The sequence below is a fragment of the Leuciscus leuciscus genome (assembly GCF_965113295.1).
Source record: "Leuciscus leuciscus genome assembly, chromosome: 23".
NCBI classification, from domain to species: Eukaryota; Metazoa; Chordata; class Actinopteri; order Cypriniformes; family Leuciscidae; genus Leuciscus; species Leuciscus leuciscus.
Genome location: NC_138747.1, coordinates 29,696,011 through 29,718,741, shown reverse-complemented (window position 1 = coordinate 29,718,741; position 22,731 = coordinate 29,696,011). Strand labels below are relative to the sequence as shown.

General features: G+C 38.7%; 1 protein-coding gene across 1 annotated transcript in view; it reads left to right on the top strand.

Annotated features, from left to right (window-relative positions):
• kif21b (kinesin family member 21B) overlaps nucleotides 1–22,731 on the top strand; it is a 100,034-nt gene that overhangs the window by 55,663 nt on the left and 21,640 nt on the right. Inside the window, exons 10-22 of the mRNA XM_082155315.1 lie at nucleotides 606–859; nucleotides 1,882–1,989; nucleotides 2,078–2,379; nucleotides 3,334–3,487; nucleotides 3,625–3,828; nucleotides 7,088–7,189; nucleotides 7,766–7,931; nucleotides 8,199–8,259; nucleotides 8,352–8,400; nucleotides 9,067–9,266; nucleotides 9,377–9,451; nucleotides 13,357–13,470; nucleotides 18,421–18,459. Coding sequence (XP_082011441.1) covers nucleotides 606–859; nucleotides 1,882–1,989; nucleotides 2,078–2,379; nucleotides 3,334–3,487; nucleotides 3,625–3,828; nucleotides 7,088–7,189; nucleotides 7,766–7,931; nucleotides 8,199–8,259; nucleotides 8,352–8,400; nucleotides 9,067–9,266; nucleotides 9,377–9,451; nucleotides 13,357–13,470; nucleotides 18,421–18,459 — 1,828 coding nt within the window. The remainder of the gene's footprint in view (nucleotides 1–605; nucleotides 860–1,881; nucleotides 1,990–2,077; nucleotides 2,380–3,333; nucleotides 3,488–3,624; nucleotides 3,829–7,087; nucleotides 7,190–7,765; nucleotides 7,932–8,198; nucleotides 8,260–8,351; nucleotides 8,401–9,066; nucleotides 9,267–9,376; nucleotides 9,452–13,356; nucleotides 13,471–18,420; nucleotides 18,460–22,731) is intronic.

Here is a 22,731-nt window from a genome sequence, read left to right as displayed (position 1 = left end):
ATCAGAGCAGAGTAAACTGTTGTGATTGGTCGGCCGCTTACAGTGCGTGTCAGAAACCAAACGCTCATTATGATATCAGAATTTCAGCTCTGGATCTTCCTCAGCTCTTGATACTCAGTGATACGAACAGTAAAGATGGCGTCGGTATTACCGGATCAATCTCATCAAAGTGGATTTGCTCTGTCAGCAGAAAACAGCGTCTTCTCCACATGAACAACACGAACCAAACTCTTCCAGTCTCACATACAACTACAGTGTTGTTCACGGCAGCCAATGAAGAACATAGAACACTGGCATTATGCAAATCTGTTTTAATGAATACAAACCTATGCAGATTCAGCAGGAAGTGAGGCAGTTTAGTGCCTCATTTCAGTAAAGTAGCAATTACATTCCCAAAGTCATAAGGAAATGACTACAATTTCCCTATTACAAAGGATTAACAGCAACATTTTATAATTGATACTTCTCTTTTCTGAAATGAGACATCCCTTGATGACGTATGTGGCAGACAAATGCAATCTCAATATTCCACAAATCATTTCCAAAGAACACTGCAGTAAAATGTTAAGTTGTTATATCTGTGTTATACAAATAGGTGTTTTAAGGCACTTTGATAATCCCAGTAAACATTTCCTCCACAATTTTCATTGTGATTTTAGTGTCCATGGAGAACTACACTGAAGAGAAAGCCTGTAAGATCAAATCTGAGTACGAGAAGCGTCTGAAGGAGATGAACCGAGATCTGCTGAAACTGCAGGCGGCTCACAAAGAACACGCTCGTCTGCTGAAGAACCAGAGCCGCTACGAGAGAGAGCTCAAGAAGCTGCAGTCTGAGGTGACCGAGATGAAGAAAGCAAAGGTGAGCGCTGAGAGCTTTATTTTTAGACACACAGCGCCCCCTAGAGGCCATCAGGAGACTAACACTGACTTCATCAACTGTACGGAGAACTGACTGTAATCAAGACAGTGGCAGCTTTTTATTTTAAGACTGTAATTAAAAAAGCCCCACTTTTCTCACGAGTGTAGAATTTTTTTTAGATGAAAGTTGATGATCCTTTAAACGTAGACCGTGTCCCAGTTTGCATACTTATGCTGTGTACTAAAAGTATTGGAAAAGTGGCTACACCTAGATACACTACCGCTCAAAAGTTTGGGACCACTAGGAAATTTTTTCTGAAAGTGATAAGCATTTATATAGATGCATTAATTTAATAACAGTAAAGACATTTATAATGTTACAGCAGATTTTTATTTCAAATAAATGTTGTTCTTTTGAACCTTCTATATATCAGAATTCAGAATTTTTTTTTATCATGGTTTTCACAAATATATTAAGCAGTAAAAACTATTTTCAACAAGGAATGTTTATTGTGCAGCAAATCATCATTTTAGAATGATTTCTGAAGGATCATGTGACACTGAAGACTGGCGTAATGATGCTGAAAATTCATAGGAATAAGTTACATTTTAAAATATATTCAAATAGAAAACAGTTATTTAATTATAATATTTCACAATATTATTTTTACTGTGTTTTTTCTTTTAATCAAGTAATGCAGCCGTGGTGAACGGAAGAGACTTTTGGAAAAAAATCTTAATGACAAACTTAACATTTGTCTTTACTTTTGTAAAATGTGAATTATACCAAAAAAAAACAAAAAACTATATGAACCAGAAATAAGTGCAACCAAAACACATTTGACAGTTCTGTCAAAAGTTAATACATTTGTACACAATTGATTTAAAAATCCAAAATAACTTCATATTGTTCATGAGCAACAATATTGTATAATGGAAATGTAATGTGATTTGAAACCCCGAACTAAACTATAAGACTTCTGCCGTGTTTCTCACAGTGCTTGTTTGTCATTCCACCCATAGGTGGCGCTAATGAAGCAGATGAAGGAGGAACAGCAGAGGAGGAGGGCGATCGATGCCAAGAGGAACAGAGAAATCGCACAGCTGAAGAAAGAGCAGCGACGGCAAGAGGTTTGAATGGCTGACAACTGAACATGTGTTCTAGCAGTCGTTTAGCGTGGTGACTAAAGTCTCTCCTCTGCTCTGTGTGCTCCGTCAGTATCAGATCCGCTCTTTAGAGTCCCAGAAGCGCCAGCAGGAGATGGTGTTGCGGAGGAAGACTCAGGAGGTGACGGCTCTGAGACGGCTGGCTAAACCCATGTCTGAGCGCGCGGCCGGACGAGTGTCCCGCAGGATCACCAGTGTGGACTCAGGAGCAGAGCTGAACACCAGCACCACACCAACATCCTCCGAACCCGATTCCACGCGCTCCGTTTCCAGCATCATACGCCACTGGAACACCAAAATGAATGGATATATGGGAGAGAGCGAGAGGAACGGGACTGGAGGAAACCTGGCCAGGTCAGCGAGTTCAAAGACGTCTCTAATGCTCAGCATTTATTTCATTAAAAATACAGTAAAAACAATAATGTTGAGAAACATTATTACAATTTAAAATGGCTGTTTTCTATGTCATTTAAATGTGATTCAATCCTGTGATCAAAGCTGAATTTTCAGAATCATTACTCCAGTCTTCAGAGTCACATGATCCTTCAGAAATCACTCTGATATGTGGATTTGATGCTCAAGAAACACTTCTCATTATTATCAATGTTGAATACAGTCACGCTGCTTCAAATAAACAACATTTATCTTTTGTAACATTAAAACACTGTCACATTTGATACTTAACATATTTATTTATAAATAAATACAACATTTTAAATACTTTTTATATTAATAATATGTCAACCAATTATTCTCAATTCAAACAAATCACTATGGATCAAATCCTGTCTTACATTTATTAGAATATTTAGTACAATATTTCCAATGTTTTTCAGTCAGAAATGCAGCACATTATGGAAGTCAAATGCATTTTGAATTCAGTTTCATTTTTTTAATTTAAGGGATAATGTAATAAATCATTGATTTAATGGTTATTCTTAGATCTATAAGGTATGGAAGCTTGTTTCTGCCACAGAGTAAAACAATTTAAAAGATAATTGCGACTATTTATAACTCGTTTATATCTCACAATTCTGAGAAATGAAGTCCGAATTGTGAGATATAAACGAGTTATAAAGTCCACTTCTGAGGGGGAAAGACTTTACTTTTTTCTCAGAATTGCGAGTTTATATCTCACAATTCTGACTTTATGACTTACAATCCTAAGAAAAAAAGTCTGAATTGTGATAAAAAGTCGCAATTACCTTTTTTATTTTTTATTCTTTATTCAGTGACGGAAACAAGCCTCCATAATTGGGTGAAAAAGTGTTTTCATTCCGATTTAAACTGTAGTCTATTTGATTTCAGTAGCAGAAAAAAGTTCCAGCGAAAGGGAACGAGTGCAAGTTTCTCAAAGACGGCCCGTCAGAAGTGGCAGTCTCTGGAGAGGAGGATCATGGATATCGTGATGCAGAGAATGACCATCACTAATGTGGAAGCTGATATGGATCGCCTCATCAAGGTGATTGTTACACTTATGTTTCTTCTATTGTACATCGACGTGTATTAGTGATCTTCCTGAAACGCCGTGCTTTTTCCTGCACGGGATTGTTGTGTGATTTTGAATCGATCAGACGGTGTGTGGTAATGTGTCTTCAGAAACGCGAGGAGCTGTCCATGCAGCAGGAGGCGCTGTTACGCAAGAGAGAGAAGTTACTGAACGAGGGCTTCAGAGAGGATGAGGAGGAGAGAGTGCTTCAGGAGATGAACGAGGAGATCGAGGTTCTCAACGCCAACATTGACTACATCAGCGACAGTCTGTCAGACTGCCAGGCCACCATCGTTCAGATCGAGGAGACTAAGGTAACGGGCGTCTCACATGTGACTGTCATAACATCCATATGTGACCCTGGACCATAAAACCAGTCTTATGGGTATTTTATTTTTTAAATTGAGATGTATACATCATCTGAAAGCTGAATAAATAAGCTTTCCATTGATGTATGGTTTGTTAGGATAGGACAATAGACAATATGTGGTCGAGATACATCTATTTGAAAATCTGGATTTTGAAGCCCTGTTCACACCGCTATGTCGCTAGTCTCTGTACTGTGAAGTCACTTGTGGGCGTTCGTTGTGCTGTCGCTCTAATGTTATTGGTAGACTGCACGTCTGGCCATATCTATACAAAACACCATCACAAGTGATATATACAACTATATCATTTTAATTTGACTAGGAATTAGGCTAAAAGAAACAGTATGCTGTTGGGAGAGTGTTTTTATATTACCACAGCAGTGCTCAGTGGATTAAATCATTTAGCCTACTAGATTAATGATCGACAAATTAACTCATACTGTCATAAATTACTAAAACGTCATTTTAATTTGACAAATAATAAATTTTCTTGTCCCTAATAGTCAACATAATGCAGGGGAAACTGTCAAATGAACTGCAGCAGTGCTAAACTTGCATCATAAAACTACAACACTCGAACTAAATGTGTGAATTAAACTCACTGAGACTGTCGACAGTTTCTTTTCCATGCATCATTTTATTATATCCATGTACAGTGAGGAAAATAAGTATTTGAACACCCTGCTATTTTGCAAGTTCTCCCACTTGGAAATCATGGAGGGGTCTGAAATTGTCATCGTAGGTGCATGTCTACTGTGAGAGACATAATCTAAAAAAAAAATCCAGAAATCACAATGTATGATTTTTTTAACTATTTATTTGTATGATACAGCTGCAAATAAGTATTTGAACACCTGTCTATCAGCTAGAATTCTGCCCCTCAAAGACCTGTTAGTCTGCCTTTAAAATGTCCACCTCCACTCCATTTATTATCCTAAATTAGATGCACCTGTTTGAGGTCGTTAGCTGCATAAAGACACCTGTCCACCCCATACAATCAGTAAGAATCCAACTACTAACATGGCCAAGACCAAAGAGCTGTCCAAAGACACTAGAGACAAAATTGTACACCTCCACAAGGCTGGAAAGGGCTACGGGGAAATTGCCAAGCAGCTTGGTGAAAAAAGGTCCACTGTTGGAGCAATCATTAGAAAATGGAAGAAGCTAAACATGACTGTCAATCTCCCTCGGACTGGGGCTCCATGCAAGATCTCACCTCGTGGGGTCTCAATGATCCTAAGAAAGGTGAGATATCAGCCCAGAACTACACGGGAGGAGCTGGTCAATGACCTGAAAAGAGCTGGGACCACCGTTTCCAAGGTTACTGTTGGTAATACACTAAGACGTCATGGTTTGAAATCATGCATGGCACGGAAGGTTCCCCTGCTTAAACCAGCACATGTCAAGGCCCGTCTTAAGTTTGCCAATGACCATTTGGATGATCCAGAGGAGTCATGGGAGAAATTCATGTGGTCAGATGAAACCAAAATAGAACTTTTTGGTCATAATTCCTCTAACAGTGTTTGGAGGAAGAAGAATGATGAGTACCATCCCAAGAACACCATCCCTACTGTGAAGCATGGGGGTGGTAGCATCATGCTTTGGGGGTGTTTTTCTGCACATGGGACAGGGCGACTGCACTGTATTAAGGAGAGGATGACCGGGGCCATGTATTGCGAGATTTTGGGGAACAACCTCCTTCCCTCAGTTAGAGCATTGAAGATGGGTCGAGGCTGGGTCTTCCAACATGACAATGACCCGAAACACACAGCCAGGATAACCATGGAGTGGCTCTGTAAGAAGCATATCAAGGTTCTGGCGTGGCCTAGCCAGTCTCCAGACCTAAACCCAATAGAGAATCTTTGGAGGGAGCTCAAACTCCGTGTTTCTCAGCGACAGCCCAGAAACCTGACTGATCTAGAGAAGATCTGTGTGGAGGAGTGGGCCAAAATCCCTCCTGCAGTGTGTGCAAACCTGGTGAAAAACTACAGGAAACGTTTGACCTCTGTAATTGCAAACAAAGGCTACTGTACCAAATATTAACATTGATTTTCTCAGGTGTTCAAATACTTATTTGCAGCTGTATCATACAAATAAATAGTTAAAAAATCATACATTGTGATTTCTGGATTTTTATTTTATTTTATTATGTCTCTCACAGTGGACATGCACCTACGATGACAATTTCAGACCCCTCCATGATTTCTAAGTGGGAGAACTTGCAAAATAGCAGGGTGTTCAAATACTTATTTTCCTCACTGTATGTGGTTACAGTCAAATCATATAAAACAGTGAAATTGCTAGAACTCTTCTGTCTTGCCTGCACTCGAGACGGTGACGTGAGCTGAGCTCCACTGAAAGGCTTCTTTCCTATTGGTTGTCGCTCGCGAAAATCGCTTCTCATTTGTATAAAGTAGAAATTTTTGAACTTTTGTCGCGTGTCTCGCGTCGCTTGACACGCCCACATTCTGTCGCTTTGTCGCTGCGTGTCGCTGGCGTTGTGAACGGGTGCAAAAAATAGAAATATTGAGAAAATCACCTTTAAATTTGTCCATTTGATTGTGCTGCATCCACTCACAAAAATAAATGTTTTATATATTTATGGTAGGAAACTTACAAGATATCTTCATAGAACATGATCTTTACTTAATATCCTAATGACTGGGGGCAGTCATGGCCTAGTGGTTAGGGAGTTGAACTGGTAACCCAAAGGTTGCTGGTTCGATTCCAGAACCGGTGGGAAATGACTGAGGTGCCCTTGAGTAAGGCACCTAACCCCTAATCGCTCCCCGGGCGCCACACAAAGGCTGCCCGCTGCTCTGGGTGTGTGTATCCACGTTTGCAGTGTGTGTGTTAACTACTCACTACTCTGCTCCTAATGTGTGTGCATTAACTTGGATGGGTTAAATGCAGAGGTCAAATTCCAAGTATGGGTTACCATACTTGGCCGTCACGTGTCACTTTATTATTATTCACTTTCACTTTCACTTTCACTGTCACTTTATAATTAATGGCATAAAAGAAAAATCTATCATTTTGACCCATACAATGTATTGTTGGCTATTGCCACAAATATACCCGTGCGACTCGTGACTGGTTTTGGGATCCATGGTCACATATGGTTGCGTGTATGTAATTGAATCCACACAACTTGCACTTATATTGACATAAGGGTGTTTTGTAATTGGTAAACTCATTGCTTTAGGATGAGCTGGACTCAGTGGACACATCGGTGGTCATCAGCTCCTGCTCACTGGCTGAAGCTCGCTCTCTCCTCGACTACTTCCTCAAAGCCTCCATTGACAAGGTGAATCCAAGCAGACAAATCCTCTTTGTTGTTTTAATTTATGGTCATCCAGACTAAGTAATACAAGATTAAGGTCATGCACCGATTCGAATAATTACATGTTTCATTTAAATAAATAAATAAAATTGTATTTGATATAATAATTGAAATTATAAAGAGAGAACGGACAGATGCACTACTGTTCAGAAGTCTAGGGTCAGTAATATCTTTTTCTTTTGAACTCTCAATTCATTAAAGAATCCTGATTTTTTTTTTTTTTTAATCATGGTTTCCATAAAAATACTAAGCAGCGCAACTGTTTTGAACATTGCTTCTCAAGAAACATTTCTGATTATTATCAAATCATCATATTAGATTGATTTCTGGAGGATCATGTGACACTGAAGACTGGAATAATGATTCTGGAAATTCAGCTTTGATCACAGGAATAAATTACATTTTAATAATATATTGCGATAGAAAAGGGTTGTTTCAAATGTATAATAATATTTCACAATATTGCTGTAAATGCAGCTTTGGTGAGACTTCATTCAAAAACATGAACATGATTGTGTGATTGTGTGTTTGTGTGTGTAGGGCTTGCAAGTTGCTCAGAAGGAGGCTCAGATTCGCCTGCTGGAGGGTCAGCTGCGGCAGACTGATGTGATTGGCTCTTCCCAAAATCACATGATCCTGGATGCTCTGAGGGAAAAGGCGGAGTGTATCCCTGAGCTACATGCTCTGATCCACAATGTCCAGCAAGGTGAATAATCGCCTCATTTTTTTGTTGTTATTTTATACTATACTTTTGATAAAATGTGTAAAATATTTGTACTTACAATTTTTCTTCCATGAAATAAGCAATAAATATTCCGTTTTGTATGTGCAGCTGACAAACTCACATACTTTAGTAATGTAGAAAGAAACGTATAATTAAAAAAAGAAAAGAAAACATTATAGTTTCAAATACAATCCACTTTTTTGTAATTATGGTGTTAATAAGTGATTTTTGGTTTGTTATATTCCTCAGAGAACGGCTATGCAAGCACAGATGAGGAGGTGTCTGAGTTCAGTCAGGCGTCAGAGAGCGGGTATGACTACTTTCCACATCAACACACACTTTATCATGAAATGATCTATCAGGGTTTCAGTTTGAACATCACTGCTCGTCTTTCTGCTACAGTTTCTCCCAGATGAAGTTGTCTGCAAGTCAAGATGACTTTAAGATGAAGGTACAACTCATACTTAGTGTCTTAGCATTGATCAAACAGAATTGTGATTAGATTAATCACATCTAACATACAAGTTTTGTTAACATAATATATGTGTGTATTTATATAATTATATGTGTATATATATGTATACACACACACACAGACATATATATATAATTTATGTCTCTGTGTGTGTGTGTATTGTATAAACACACACATATATTTATACATACAGAATAAAAAAAAAATATATATGTATGTATGTATGTATGTATGTATGTGTATATATATATATATATATACATGCATACATACATACATACATACTGTTATGTGTATGTATATATATACACAGACACACACACTTACTCACTCACATATATATATATACATGCATACATACATACATACATACATACTGTTATGTGTATGTATATATATACACAGACACACACACTTACTCACTCACATATATAATATATTTAAATATAATAATATATATACACACATTTATTATGTAAACAAATACTTTTATTTTAGATGTGATCAATCGCGATGAATCGATTTGACAGCCCTAAAATATATGACTGTATTAAATGGCTCTTAGTTTCTGTTGTGTGTGTGATAACCAGCGGGTGGCAGTGTAGTATTTTGTTGAAATGTTCACTGCGTGTCCTCTTACAGGTCGAGCCTCGGCTCTCTGTACAAATGAAGGCAGTGTCAGCTGAGTATTTGGGCCCTGTTCTGGACCTCAGCTCCAAGAGCATCACCAAGTCCCTGGCCTCTCTGTCAGAGATCCATGAGAACGGCCTGGTCCTCAGAGAGGCCTATTCCAGAGAGCTGGTGTCTCGGACCATCAGCCTGCCCGTCAGAGGACACACTTTGTGAGTGGAACTCAGATAAATTAAGTGTAGTCATCAGCCTTTTGTAATCTGTCTCCTCACAATTATTCAGTTTTTTAGAACATAACACAGTTTGTATGTTTGTTTTTCAGCCCAAGGCAGTCCAGAGGGTCCGACACATCTCCCTTAACAAGGAGGCAGTCATATGACCGAGGCCAGCCGTATAGGTGCGTTCATCAGCGCGAATCTGACACATAATGCTTTCAGAATGCAAGGCCAGTGCTGGGGTTTCAAAAGAGTTCATTTTACTCTCTAAAGACTGGATAGAAATCACAAAATGAATACACAATTCATTCTATAGACAGCCATCTATATTATTGCTAAAGTGAAAAAAAAAAAACGCATTCATTTTGCAATGTACATATTTTCAAGAATAGTTTGTATTAGTATGGGTGTGATGATACACTTAGCTCTCAAGATGAGATGATACATGATATTGGGTTCACGAGAATGAGACAAGACAATATTTTAACACTTTTTAAGAAATGAAGAAAGATTTGACAGTCACAAAATGCAAAACAGTGCATGTGCGTTTTGAAATGTTCTAACTAATCTAGGGCTTTCATTATTGTTAATTGAGCAATCAGTCGATTCATTTGACATGATTAATAAAAATAGACCTAAGTGAACAATAGCCTTTAAAATGACTTGAAATACATGTAGAATAACAATGAGGCAAAAATTGGTTCAAATAAATGATAAAAAGCAATTTATCATATGGTTTTATTGATCCTCACGTTTTAATATCGCCATGAGATCTCAGTTTGTATTTTTGTTGTGTGAGGCTTTTCTGTTTTAGCAAAATAAATGGGAAAAAAATAATACAGTAACACTTTTTAAAGTAATAAAAACATACATTGAAAAATGTTTACTTTATGGTTTATAAATCTAAGAGTAAGGATATTCTTTCATATAGTATTTTAATCATTGTCTTAGACTGTTAGTATAATGGCAGTATTAAAGCCAATTATTTAATTTTGCAAACAACATTTTATGATATGTATGAACTATATATTTAAAGCTACACTGTAATTTTTTAAGTTGATTCTTAGCAAAAAACACTTTGTTCTTTCAAAAATATATGTGCTCATTAATGTGTAATTACTTGAACCAACTAATCAAGTATTCTCGTAAGTGTATAATCTACAATTTAGAATACATACGAGCGAGTCGCTCTAATGGCGGAAGCCATGTTGCGCCTCCATCTTGAAAATACATTAGCCAAAGAGGGACATACCTGGAAATTCAAGCTTTGCCTTTCGCGTTTTTACACTCAGTGGCGCCGTGACGAATGCGAGGGGGAGATTACTCACGACTGCCGGCAGATTTGAAATAATACGGCCACCGTATGAGTTAAAACGCCCTCGGAATGGGAGGAGCTAGAAAGTAATATTCAGTTGGTAGTCATATACAATTTCACCCCTAGATGGGAGAAAATCCTACACCGTGTAGCTTTAAATATAAATCGTTTTGGTAACACTTTATAATAACTGCACGCTATTAATCATTAGTTAAGCATTAGTAAACAGTTAATTCATCATTTATAAAGCATTAATAGACATTAATAAGCAGTTTATAAATAGTTATAAATGCTGTATTCTTGATTTAAAAGCATATATATAATGTGTTTAATAATTGTATTTTCATACTTTATTAATGATCAATTTATCATTTCTAAATGAAGTATTGCATTATTTACAAACCAGTTATTTAGGAGTTGTCAGTGGTTCATAAGATCACTTAGAAAGTGTAAGTAAATTATTAATAAATTATTTAAATGTGCATCCATATATCTTATTATTCAGACATATAGTAATAGTTGCTTAGTGTGTTAATAAATGCTTTATTAATAAATTATTTAAATGTGCATCCATATATCTTATTATTCAGACATATAGTAATAGTTGCTTAGTGTGTTAATAAATGCTTTATTAACATGCATTTATGCATGTTAACCCCCTGAGGTCTACGGTATCGCCGGCGATACCAGCTCGCTTTTTTTTTATTTACATTTACATTTACATTTAGTCATTTAGCAGACGCCTTTCTCCAAAGCGACTTACAAATTAGGACAAAATTCAGCGAGTCATCATAAAGAGGCAAAAGCAACAACAACGCAAGAAGTGCTCAAAGTACGAAGTTCAGGTATTATTCAGAGTAGCATAAGCCTGATAAGTGATGATACAAAGGGAAAGGAAAACTTTTTTTTTTTTTTTTTTTTTTTTTAATAAGGTTAAGTGCTCACGGAAGAGATTGGTTTTCAGCTGCCTTTTGAACGTTGTCAGGGATTCTGCATTCCGGATGAGGGTGGGGAGAGCGTTCCACCAGCATGGAACTGTGAATGAGAATGTTCTGGAAAGTGATTTTGTGGCTTTCTGTGATGGAACCACGAGACGTCGCTCGTTGACCGATCGTAGGTGTCTGGTAGGGATGTAGACTCGTAGGAGTGAGTGAAAGTAGGAGGGAGCTGAGCCTGTGATAGTTCTGTAAGCAAGCGTCAGTGCCTTGAACTTGATGCGAGCAGCGAGAGGTAGCCAGTGCAGAGAGATGAACAGAGGAGTGACGTGGGCCCTCTTGGGCTCGTTGAAGATAAGACGAGCTGCAGCATTCTGGATCATCTGTAGGGGTTTGGTTGCACATGCTGGAAGTCCAGCCAGAAGAGCATTGCAGTAGTCAAGCCTAGAGATGACCAGGGCCTGGACGATGAGTTGTGTTGCATGCTCAGTTAGGAAAGGCCTGATTTTCCTGATGTTGTGATGTTACATTGATGTTTTATCAATGTAAAAGAAACTCATAAATACTCTGTTGACTTTGATTTTCCATAGGAGTTTCATACATCAATCGATTCTGTTAAATGTGTATTATTTTTGTGTATACTCACAATAAAAACAAAGTGTTGTGCTTTTTGCCAAATAAAGAAAAATAAACACGAAGCGAGTTCTGCCTTCTCTCTGCCAGTGTAGTCCATTCTGAAACGCATCCGAAAATTAACAATAACTCAGCGAATACTCAGTCAAACAGGCATACAGACACACAGGCATGAAGCTTGAATTCTCTTCTTTTAAATGAAGTAATTTATATAAAAAACAAATATTCTCATCTTGTGAAATCTGTATTAAAAGAGAGCGATTCCAGTCGAGCTCATCTCATCTCATTACGTTATAATCGGCATTATAATATAATTCAGGGTTAATTCAGGTAGTTATAAAGCATTTAGTAGTGGTCAGTTAACTATTTTTGTGAGCTCATCTAAAGTGAGGACTATTTATGCCTCGTAAAGCGTTTACAAAGGAGATTTAAAGGCTGTTAAATATTTGTATGTTCTGTATCACTGTGTTGTGTTTGTTTCCTTTTTCTGTTTAGAAGATAAATGAGCCTTTAAATCTCCCTTGTAAATGCTTTACGAGGCATAAATAGTCCTCACTTTAGATAAGCTCACAAAAATAGTTAACTGACCACTACTATTTGCTTTATAACTACCTGAATTTACTACATTTACTGACACTTTCTAAGTGATCTTATGAATCAATGACAACACCTAAATAACTGGTTTGTAAATAATGCAATACTTCATTTAAAAATGATAAATTGATCATTAATAAATTATGAAAATACAATTATTAAACTTATTATAGATATGCTTATAAATCAAGAATAAAGCATTTATAGCTGTATTTATAAACTGCTTATTAATGTATATTAATGCTTTATAAATTATGAATGAACTGTTTACTAATGCTTAACTAATGATTAATAGCGTGCAGTTATTATAAAGTGTTACCATTGTTTTTTATAATTGACGTTGTAGGAAAATGCCCCTTAGCAGACAGACAGACAGACAGACAGACACTATACATTTTAATGGTACTATACAAATACATTTGACATGGACATATACTGCAGAAATAGTATGTTTTGGTAGTATGCTATTCTAAAATGAACATACTTAAAGATGTGTGCCAGGGTAGCAATTGATATGTTCAGAAATATTAACTTTCAGTGTTCTGTATTCTATACTCTTTCCTCTTTTCTGTGTGTGTGTGTGTGTGTGTGTGTGTGTTTTTCATGCCAGAAGTCCAGATGTAGGCTACACCCCTCCTTCTTCCCCTCCGCTTCGAACACGTAACGACCGCAATGTGTTCTCCCGTCTGACGAGCAACCAGAGTCAGGGTTCAGCGCTCGACAAGTGAGTTTCACACAAACACACACAGACGGCATGAACGATCTTGTTACATAAGAAAATTCATCAGAGGATGATTTCCCTTTATAGAGTCCAATTACCTGAGCATGGGATCTTGCATCCGCCCACATGTTCTCTAGTGTTATTAACTCTTTCCCTTTTCCACCCAGCTAGTTTTTACTCCTTCAGCTACAGTACAAGTAAATGACTTTGCTTTCTGCCAGGTTACTCCGAGTGCTTTATTACAGTATTTTAATCCACTAGTTTGGTAGCTCAGCATTAACCCTGCGCGTGCCGCCGGCAGGAGCGATCTCTAATTGCAGTCGAATGGTTAGTATAACTCAAAGCCGACAGCAGAAGTAGCGTCAGTTCTTCGGCTCCTGTGAATTCTCATTATAACACCACAAGTGGGCACATTAGGGTAGGATAACCAATTATTCCACCCTCTGAAGATGGGTTTTGTTTGCACTTTCCCTCCATAATTGAATCAGCAGTGTCTGATATTGCCATAGAGATCTAAATTGGTCATTTGATGCGCCTGTCAGGGATTTATCTCATTATTTTTCCAACCCCTTGTATATTGCGCTCTAGTATGTGTGTGTGGAGTAGGACAGACTGTAGATTTCTCTTAATGTAATTTCTACCAGGCCATATCATTCCGCAGTGTGTTTACAACGCTTGGCTTGCCATCCCGTTGGTGGTTATTCAAGCACCTTTAGCACTGTAATTTTGTGTTCCGTGTGAAATCACCATAATTAGTACCGTATGCTTAAGCTAGCATCACTATTACTGTAGCTCATACTTAGAATTAGGGATTTGAGCAAACCCCTGATGGTATTAAACTTAAGTGTAACCTGTCGTCCCGCACCGTGATGCCTCAGATCCTGCAGGATTATTGAGGAGAAGCACAATGTTACTTGTATTAGCGGTTAGGCTTGAAATGGGCGAAAAATCCTAGAATGCATGACCAAAGAAAAATATAGAAGAAAAAGGCATCCTGTTGTTATTATTATTATTATTATTATTATTATTATTTTAATTATTATAATTGTTTTTATTATGCAGCAATATTTTAATGTTTCAGTAATGTGAACTAGTCACATGTTTAGACATACCTTCTTGGTTCTCAATGTTTCTGACTCGAGAGCCCTGCACTGTCCAACACAAACACACAATAAATGATATTAATATTAGTAACTCTTAATATTATTAATATTAATACTGATATTAATATCATTATTAATAGAGTTGTTCTCAACCAGGGGGCCTCAGCAAACTTCCAAGGGGGTCACAGAATGACTTAAATAATACAAATAAATAATCATTTTAAGTCATTCCGTGACCCCTTGGAAGTTTGCTGAGGCCCCCTGGTTGAGAACAACTCTATTAATAATGATATTAATATCAGTATTAATATTAAATATTGAAAACCATTTTTTAGATCATGAAAAAATATTAATTCAGGTGTGTCTAAACTTTTGACTGTTTTTGACTGATGAAATCCCTTTTTAATACTGATATGACAGTAACAACGATAAAAAAAAAATCTATAGTAAATACTTTGACCCTTTTGAATTGTCTCCAAAAATAAAATAAAAATATGATATTGAGTATTGAGTAATCCATGAAGTGTTGAAGTATTAAATATTATAATCTATTTTTGACAGAAAAATACCATGGTGAGTCCAATAATGAACAGAGCTCATACTGACCCCTTTTATGAAGACTTGGGGTAGTGATACAAAAAAATAAATAAGTGATTATTTTTAATTTTTTTTACTTATGACCAACAAATGTGTAACTGGCATTACTGAGACTCTCATACCTGTCCAAATGTAATATTAAAGCTGCAGTCGGCAAGATTTTTTTTATCATATTCACTGAAACCGACACTATGCTCTGATAGAACATAAATCATAAAAAAAAAAAAATTTTAAACGCGCTTCTACCTCCATCTGGAGCCTGTTATTTGTTTTGCAAAAATCCACCGCTCCCGGTTCTTCTGGTCCAATCAGCGCAGGTCTGTGTGAGATCTGACTGTCAATCACAGTTCGTGCACACACCACAGATCCCCCCTCCCCCTCGCGCACATTACAACATCACATGCACACGCCTGAAGTTCGCAGGTGTGTTGGATTATAGTACGAAGCTTAATGGCGGAGAGAAAATCTACTAACAAGCTTCCAGTTCCTCGGTTATTGCTATCTATGGGTAGATTAGCCAGGGCAGCCTACCTCCGAGTCCATGGTGTTGATCGATGCTGAAGAGACGGGCGCGTTAACAGAAAATCAGGTACACACGCACTGACGAGCACAAACTCGATGTGAGGGTGCTCGGTGGTATTGGGGGAGGGGCATGAATGTTGTAAACATTAAACATTTTGGCTAAATCCCCTCAATCTGCCAGACTTACCGACTGCAGCTTTAACTCTTTCCCTGCCAAATTTCCAGCTTTCCATGTTTTCACTGTTATACGGTAGGGGGCGCTACTACACGTCTTCTGAAAGAGTGCTGAATCTCCTGATCAAAACACATGCAAAGAAAATGCAGAAACATGCGATATCATAAGTAATCATATGCATATTCAGATCATCAATATTAAACGGCATATAAATCAAAACTGCCTAATGTTACCGACTGAAACGTCGACCCAGGACGAGCCATAGGACTGTGAAGCTTTGGGGGTGTTGATGGACTCAGATCTACTCCATCTTACTCCGTGTTTTGATCATCGTTCTGAATCCGATCCTGATGTAGTAACACGGTTCTCTCAGCTTTTTGCTCAAAATGTTGCTTTTGTTTAAAAGCAGAGCGTCTGTTCTTTCTTTTGATATATTGCACAACCAAAAAATTTGGGGGCCGTGAAATTTTTTGAAAATGATCAAAAATGTTGAGAGAGTTAAGGGTCTTATTAAAAGATATAAACATTATTACATATTATCACCCCCTTCTAGGGTTAAAGTTGTGTTAATGTAATCATACAGTATATAGGGACCAGAATACCAGAGACTTTGGTGTGGGCTTTTTTTTTTTTTTTTACTTGGACCAATAAGTAACGACTCATAATTGCATAACAACATACTAACAACAACTCTAGCACTCAGTGTAGTTGTGTTTTTGAAGATGTGACATTTCTGTCTACGCTGGTCGTCATATGGAAATTTAATTTTGATGATTTTCATTTGGCGATAATGAACTTCTATGCCCACTCCTTTTTATTTAGAACTTTAAATTAGATCCTATTCTCATGTCTGTTGACATGCTTTCACATTAATAATCTCACCTGTTAATGTGCACGTCAGTCTCGGTATATAAGCTAGTGTGATCTTAATTATTCTTCTCCTCTTGATGCTGATTGGTCCCCAGTGGGCGGGTCTGACTTGATTAGATTGGAATCCTGACAGCCTCTCAGTCTTTGCTTGGGTTAGCACAGAATAACAAAACCGGACAGCAGACGCAAGACATTCATGCAGGCCAATATTAATAAAGCTTCATCAACATTCAAATCAGTGTTGGTGTCAGTGAATCAAAGCGTCCTGCCAGTTGGTCACGCACTCATTAATATGCTTCTCATTTAAAGTGTGTGTGCATGTCTTAAGTTTATGGACTTCTAGTTTGACTGAATCTTTATTTTAATGTAGCGAATTAATTCTTGACACTTTATTAACATCTCAGCCAATCAGATGCTTATCCAAGGGACTGCCAGTGGTTCATATTGTTATTCTTTTGACTCTTAGACTTCTTAGACTAAGCACTGACTTCATTAAACATCGTCGCACGTATATTTGCAATTGGAAGATGATTAGCGGGGCTAACCCTGATCACCGGGGCCATGATCTCGTCACATGAATTAGTTCCTGTTCAGAATGAGAAAGCTCCTAAACCCTTGTGGCCATTCTGTTTTTTTCCGCAGTTGTACCAGATCTTGCTCTGATAAAGTCGAGAAAACCCTGTGAGATTTAGTAATATAAAGTTTGATATAGAATTAATGAAATGTTCTGCACTGACATGATTAATGAGTTAGTTACTTGTTAGTCTCATGATAAATCATATAATATTTAAGTCTTATGGCCCATACTGTTATGTATTTTAGTTTTAACAGTCATCCCAGTGCAGAGTTCCATTATAAATGCTTTGCTGTAAAAGCTGTTTTTGATGAACATTCTGTATGTCCGTAGTAATGAACTGTAGCTCACAGATACTGTCAATAGAGCTTAATACTGTGTCCTAACCTGGTTTTAGACTTTCACCACTTCCAAAACACCAATTAAACTCCTCATAATATCCATTTTAATCACTAAATAATTAAAAAAGTCTTCCTGTTGATGAAAGAAAACTATTTGTTTATATATCATTCATATTTTATTATCCTAACATCCGCAATCATCCACGTTCACATAATAGCACTTAGAATAATGTGTGAGTGATGATTGCAGCGTGCGGCTTTTGAATCTCATGTACTTGTATATTGTCTCTGTGAATAGTGGGAGTCATTTAGCCTAGAGCACTATAGTGCAATTTCAATAGGAGATGCTGCATGAATGAAACGTGTATTGATAATACGTCTCACTAAAACGCGGGCTGCTTTTATTAGAGTCATGTTTTATTTCTTTGGTAGTCACAATAAAAACAGTTTAGATCAAACAGCCGAGTGAACTGAGACATGAAGTATCCCATTACGACAACACGAGCTGTGGGAATACATCACTGTGAGGCTTGTAAACGTGGATCAGAGCTAAGGTTTGGAGTGGGCTCTTGCTGTCAACATTGAGTCTTATTCCAGTAACCCCACCCAATGAACTCTGCATAACCCTCCTGCTAACTCCTCCCCTTTTGCTCTAGCCCCACCCCCTTCTCCTGCCTGCTCCCTGGAAGGCTCCTCCCCTTCCCCCTCCCTCTCTGTCTTCTACTGACTCTTCCCACCTTCCCCTAACCCAACTGCTGTTCTGCCCTATAGGTCGGATGACAGCGACTCCTCTCTCTCGGAGGTGTTCAGGTAGAGATCTCTGTCTGTCATTCTGTTCCCTGTTGTCTGATTGTCCCGCCTGGTCACACCCCCACCAGGTGTGGTCACGGCGTGAGCATGCATGTACCCTTTCCATTTGCGTCCTGTGCTGTGAACTCTGTAAGAACTGAATGAACCTTATGGATGGACTTGATTGAATAGCTTTAACGATCTTGAAGGTTCAAAGGAAGGAAAAAACTATTTCAAAATCGTGTACTAAATGTACTTGCTTAAATGTCAGCTTTTGACACAAAATCATTGGATTGATTGCTTCCTGGCGATCTGTTGGGAAGGCCCTGTTACAAACCCTATTTGAATCTCGCAACAGCTCTGGACTGGGATCAAAAGGTGGCATCCCACTAGCCAACTCAACTGCCTTTATTTTTCTCTGATTTTCCTGAAAAATTGTCAAAATAACCAGATCTGACAGAGTACAACCTCATTGGTTGCTGCCAAGGCTGTGAGAGTCTGCCTCACCAACCGGTCAATTCTTTCAAGCCGTCCAGAAGTTGTTTGAGTCAGCAGGGCCATTAACTCAGGGTTAACACCCACTGGCTGAGAGATGCCCTGTTTCCTGATTCTTCAACAACTATGTAAATAAGGCTAACTCATAAAAAAATTGTCTGGAAAATTGTCTAGAGAGATGCCGGCCGAATTTGTTAACATGTCCAGCAAGTTTTACATCTTTTGGTCCTTTGAACCACCACTGATCTAATTTTATTTTTGGCAAAAACTTTGTTTCTTCTGGTCTCTGTTGTAAAGGCTGCAAAAGAAAATTGGTTCACACAAACCCCACAGGTTCAATTTAGTATGTTACTCAATATTCTTTTCTTATCCAATACAGCGACACTGTGATTTCTCAGCACCCCATTATCCTGACAGCACAATCGCATTTTTCTTGTTTCCTTCGAGTTGTTCTCGTTATCCCATTAGAAGTTAATGACTCCATGATGGAACATGGAGTGCTTGGAACAACTCGGCCCCAAATTTCCTCTGAGAGGCAAATCAGTTTAAGGAGAGAATCACAGACAGCTGGCTTAACTTGTTCACCAAGTGAGTCAGTGGTGATAAACTATTCCAGAATGAAACAAAACAGCATGATGATGATGAATTTCACGCTATGATGTCTTATTATTTCAGCTAAATTGTCATATCTAGGGCCAGTGTAACTGTGCACTTTGGATTAGTGTTTTTAGTCTGTGTGTGTGTTTTTTTAAGATCAACAGCCTCTTTGATCGGCGTGAAGCTGAATGAGTCAGTAGGGAAGGCTTTTATTCTTTGAACTGCAGCAGTCTGCTCTAAATCCTGCTATGGGAATGTTCAGATAAGGTTCATTCATAACAACCCCCCTCTTCGTTTATCCATGAAAAGCACAGAACCTCCATATCCTGACCTCCTCATGCTCGTCTTCTCTACTGAGGAGACTTGGAGAAGAGGCAACAGGACAACACCCCCCTCCCCCTCCCCCTTCACTCCATGTTTTTCTCAGAGCATCTGATTTCTTTGCTTTCAACCCAGCGGAAGGGTCCAAAACCACGAGCTCACTCCTCATTGGTTATGTGCTGCATGATGGTTTAGTTTTTAGATCATCATTCCTTAAAGTTTGCTGTTGTAATGTTTTGGTTTTTGCACTCATGTGACAAGGAGTGTTTCCTTTTTTCATGCGTTTTTAGTATCGCAGGGCTTGCATGTTTAGTTTCTTGCTGTGTCTGCATAGGCTGATTTTTGGTTTATGGCTGTAATGTTTAAAGCACAGCATGGCACTACATCTGTATTGAGTTTGTTTGATTGACACTCAGTAAGAAATAAAATGTCCTTATTCACTCTAAACTCTAATTCCTCACTTATCGACTCAAATGAGCAAAAAATTAAGCTGCATGGTGTGGAGAAATTGTTTAGTGCTCATTACTGGAGCTTGCTAAGACAATCAGCACCATTACCCAACTCTCAACTGTGAACTGTTTTGCCTGGTGGGCAATAAAAGACAACAAAAAATCTCTTAAGGAAGGAGACTGAGCCTTACCTAGAGACGATGAGGTGTCTTAATTTGACCTGGTTAGCAAACACATAGCAACGCCCTGGAAACCACCTTGAACACCCTAACATCAAGCGATGAGTTTTGCATGGGCAAACACCACTTATATTTTCTTCAGATGGAAAAAAAATCTAGTTACATATACAATTGAAAAATGTTAATGAAATGTAAACATGGCTTCAGTGGAATGCTGTATCACAAAGACATAAGTTACTAATGTTTTAAACCCCTCACACAATGTTCGTCTGGAACCCGATCACCATCAGTTCCTGTTTGCCGGACATCCCTGGAGTTTTTTCCACTTTAGAGAGCACAAATGTGCCAACAGCAGCCTCTCTCGTTTCATCTGTCCTCAGAGAGTCGGGATGTCCCAGTTTCCTCTTTAATCAGCCATCCTCTTGTCACCTCTGTTCGACTGCGCCTGCACAGAGGCTTTGACGGCTCCACCATCATTAGGACTTCACAGGCGCTGAGCCGGACAGAGGCTGATCTCAGCCCACAGGAGACCAATTTCCCTTCATCCCAAACTCCAGCTTCATTTCCGTCTCGCTCGGTCGGCAGGAAAGAGCGTTCTGAGTCTGGGCTGGTTGGGAACGCTGTCAGCCTGAAGGGAAAGAGCCTCATTATATTTTTAGGGAAGGAGAGGCTTGTTTAGCCATGCCAGGTTGTATGTGGGCTAATTGGCAGCCACAACTGGAGTTGCAATATTTTCTCGGCAGCAAAAACTGACACCACAAAGAAAGGTGATATTTGAAGAGCAATTCCTACTTTTGATTTTGTTTTTCTTCTGACAGATTACTTCCACCTGTTTACTCTGAGAAATGACTCGTCAACTTTCCAGGAGGGGTCAGTACTGAGCTGAAAACGCCCCCACTGTTATGACTGACATAATGCATCCTCCGCTCTGCACAAGGGGGAACAAGGGAAAATAAGACCGAAATAAGACAAGAGATGAGAGATCAACCCCGAAGTCATTTTTACTTGTCTTGGTCCCTCAAGTATATGTCCTTGAGACTTTACATTTTATTTTGGTTTCCTGAAGTTCTGGAGCAGTTTTATAGACAAATCCTCTCCTCCATCAAAACAACATGTGTGTTTTGAACATATCTCTTGCGATAGAAACCCTCATTTAGCACGTGCCAGTGGTCCATCATAAATCTCACCAGAAATTTGCCTTGCCAGCTGTCAGTAAACGTTACATCCATTTGCAGTTGGCACTGTGGTGCTGTTAACGATGGATGTGGAGATTGCAGTTTTCAATTGCACACCAGCTTGCCTGCGCTATTGTTGGGGGAAAACAGAAAAAGCCAGTGGATTCAGTCCAAGACGAAACATTGTCCGCTCCTCGATGTGATGTGAGCGACTATGACAGGTGTTGTGTGATGGTTCTGCCAAGTCCGTCAGCCATTAGACAGACCACAAAATGGTGACATCATAACACGAGTCCCAGCATGGTTGAGAGCCAATCTTCCTGCCTCTCCTTTATCTGGCTGCAGTCTCAATGATTGACAGGTTGTAAAACTGATGGGCAGTTTGACGGTGTTCATACTGGTGAGGAAGAGATCTGAAGTGTCTTTTGGGAGCTGCTGGGAAACTCTGTGGTTCATAATTGGGATCATCTCAGGCTGTCAAGAGGAAGAAATGCTGCCTGTCTCCAGCAAAGAGTCTTTTAAACAATTTATGTGGATATAAATAAGTTTAAAAAGCCCTGTGTTGCTCTGCATCCTCAGACATGGTGGGATCCTTTTCATCCCTGCCTGAGTGCAAGAGTTTCAGGAGATCATTTGCAAATTCCGTGCTGCATCAGCACACGTGTACAAGCACCATGCACAAGTTATATTTACTTCCTGTTCTTGTACATATCGACTGGATAATGGACTAGGCCAATAGGGGAAGTGGCATCAAAAGCCTCAAGATATGCAATTAAGGAAATGAACACCAGGGCCCTTTCTGCATATGACCCAATGGCCAGCGAACACCGTGGTACATACAGTAGAGTGCATGTTTGAAATGAGGGCCCCCAAAATGCAGGATACAGATTTGCAATTAGGGACTGCAGTGGTTGGGGGGCAGTGGGCTCCAAAGACTTGTGCCCAGGTGCCTTTTGGGACCCTGACATGTTCCGACACTCCAAAATGTCAGAGATATCTGAGTTATAGTAAATAATATGCTACTTTTGGAATGTTACTACTACTATATGCTGCTACTACTATGGAAAACCGCGCCCA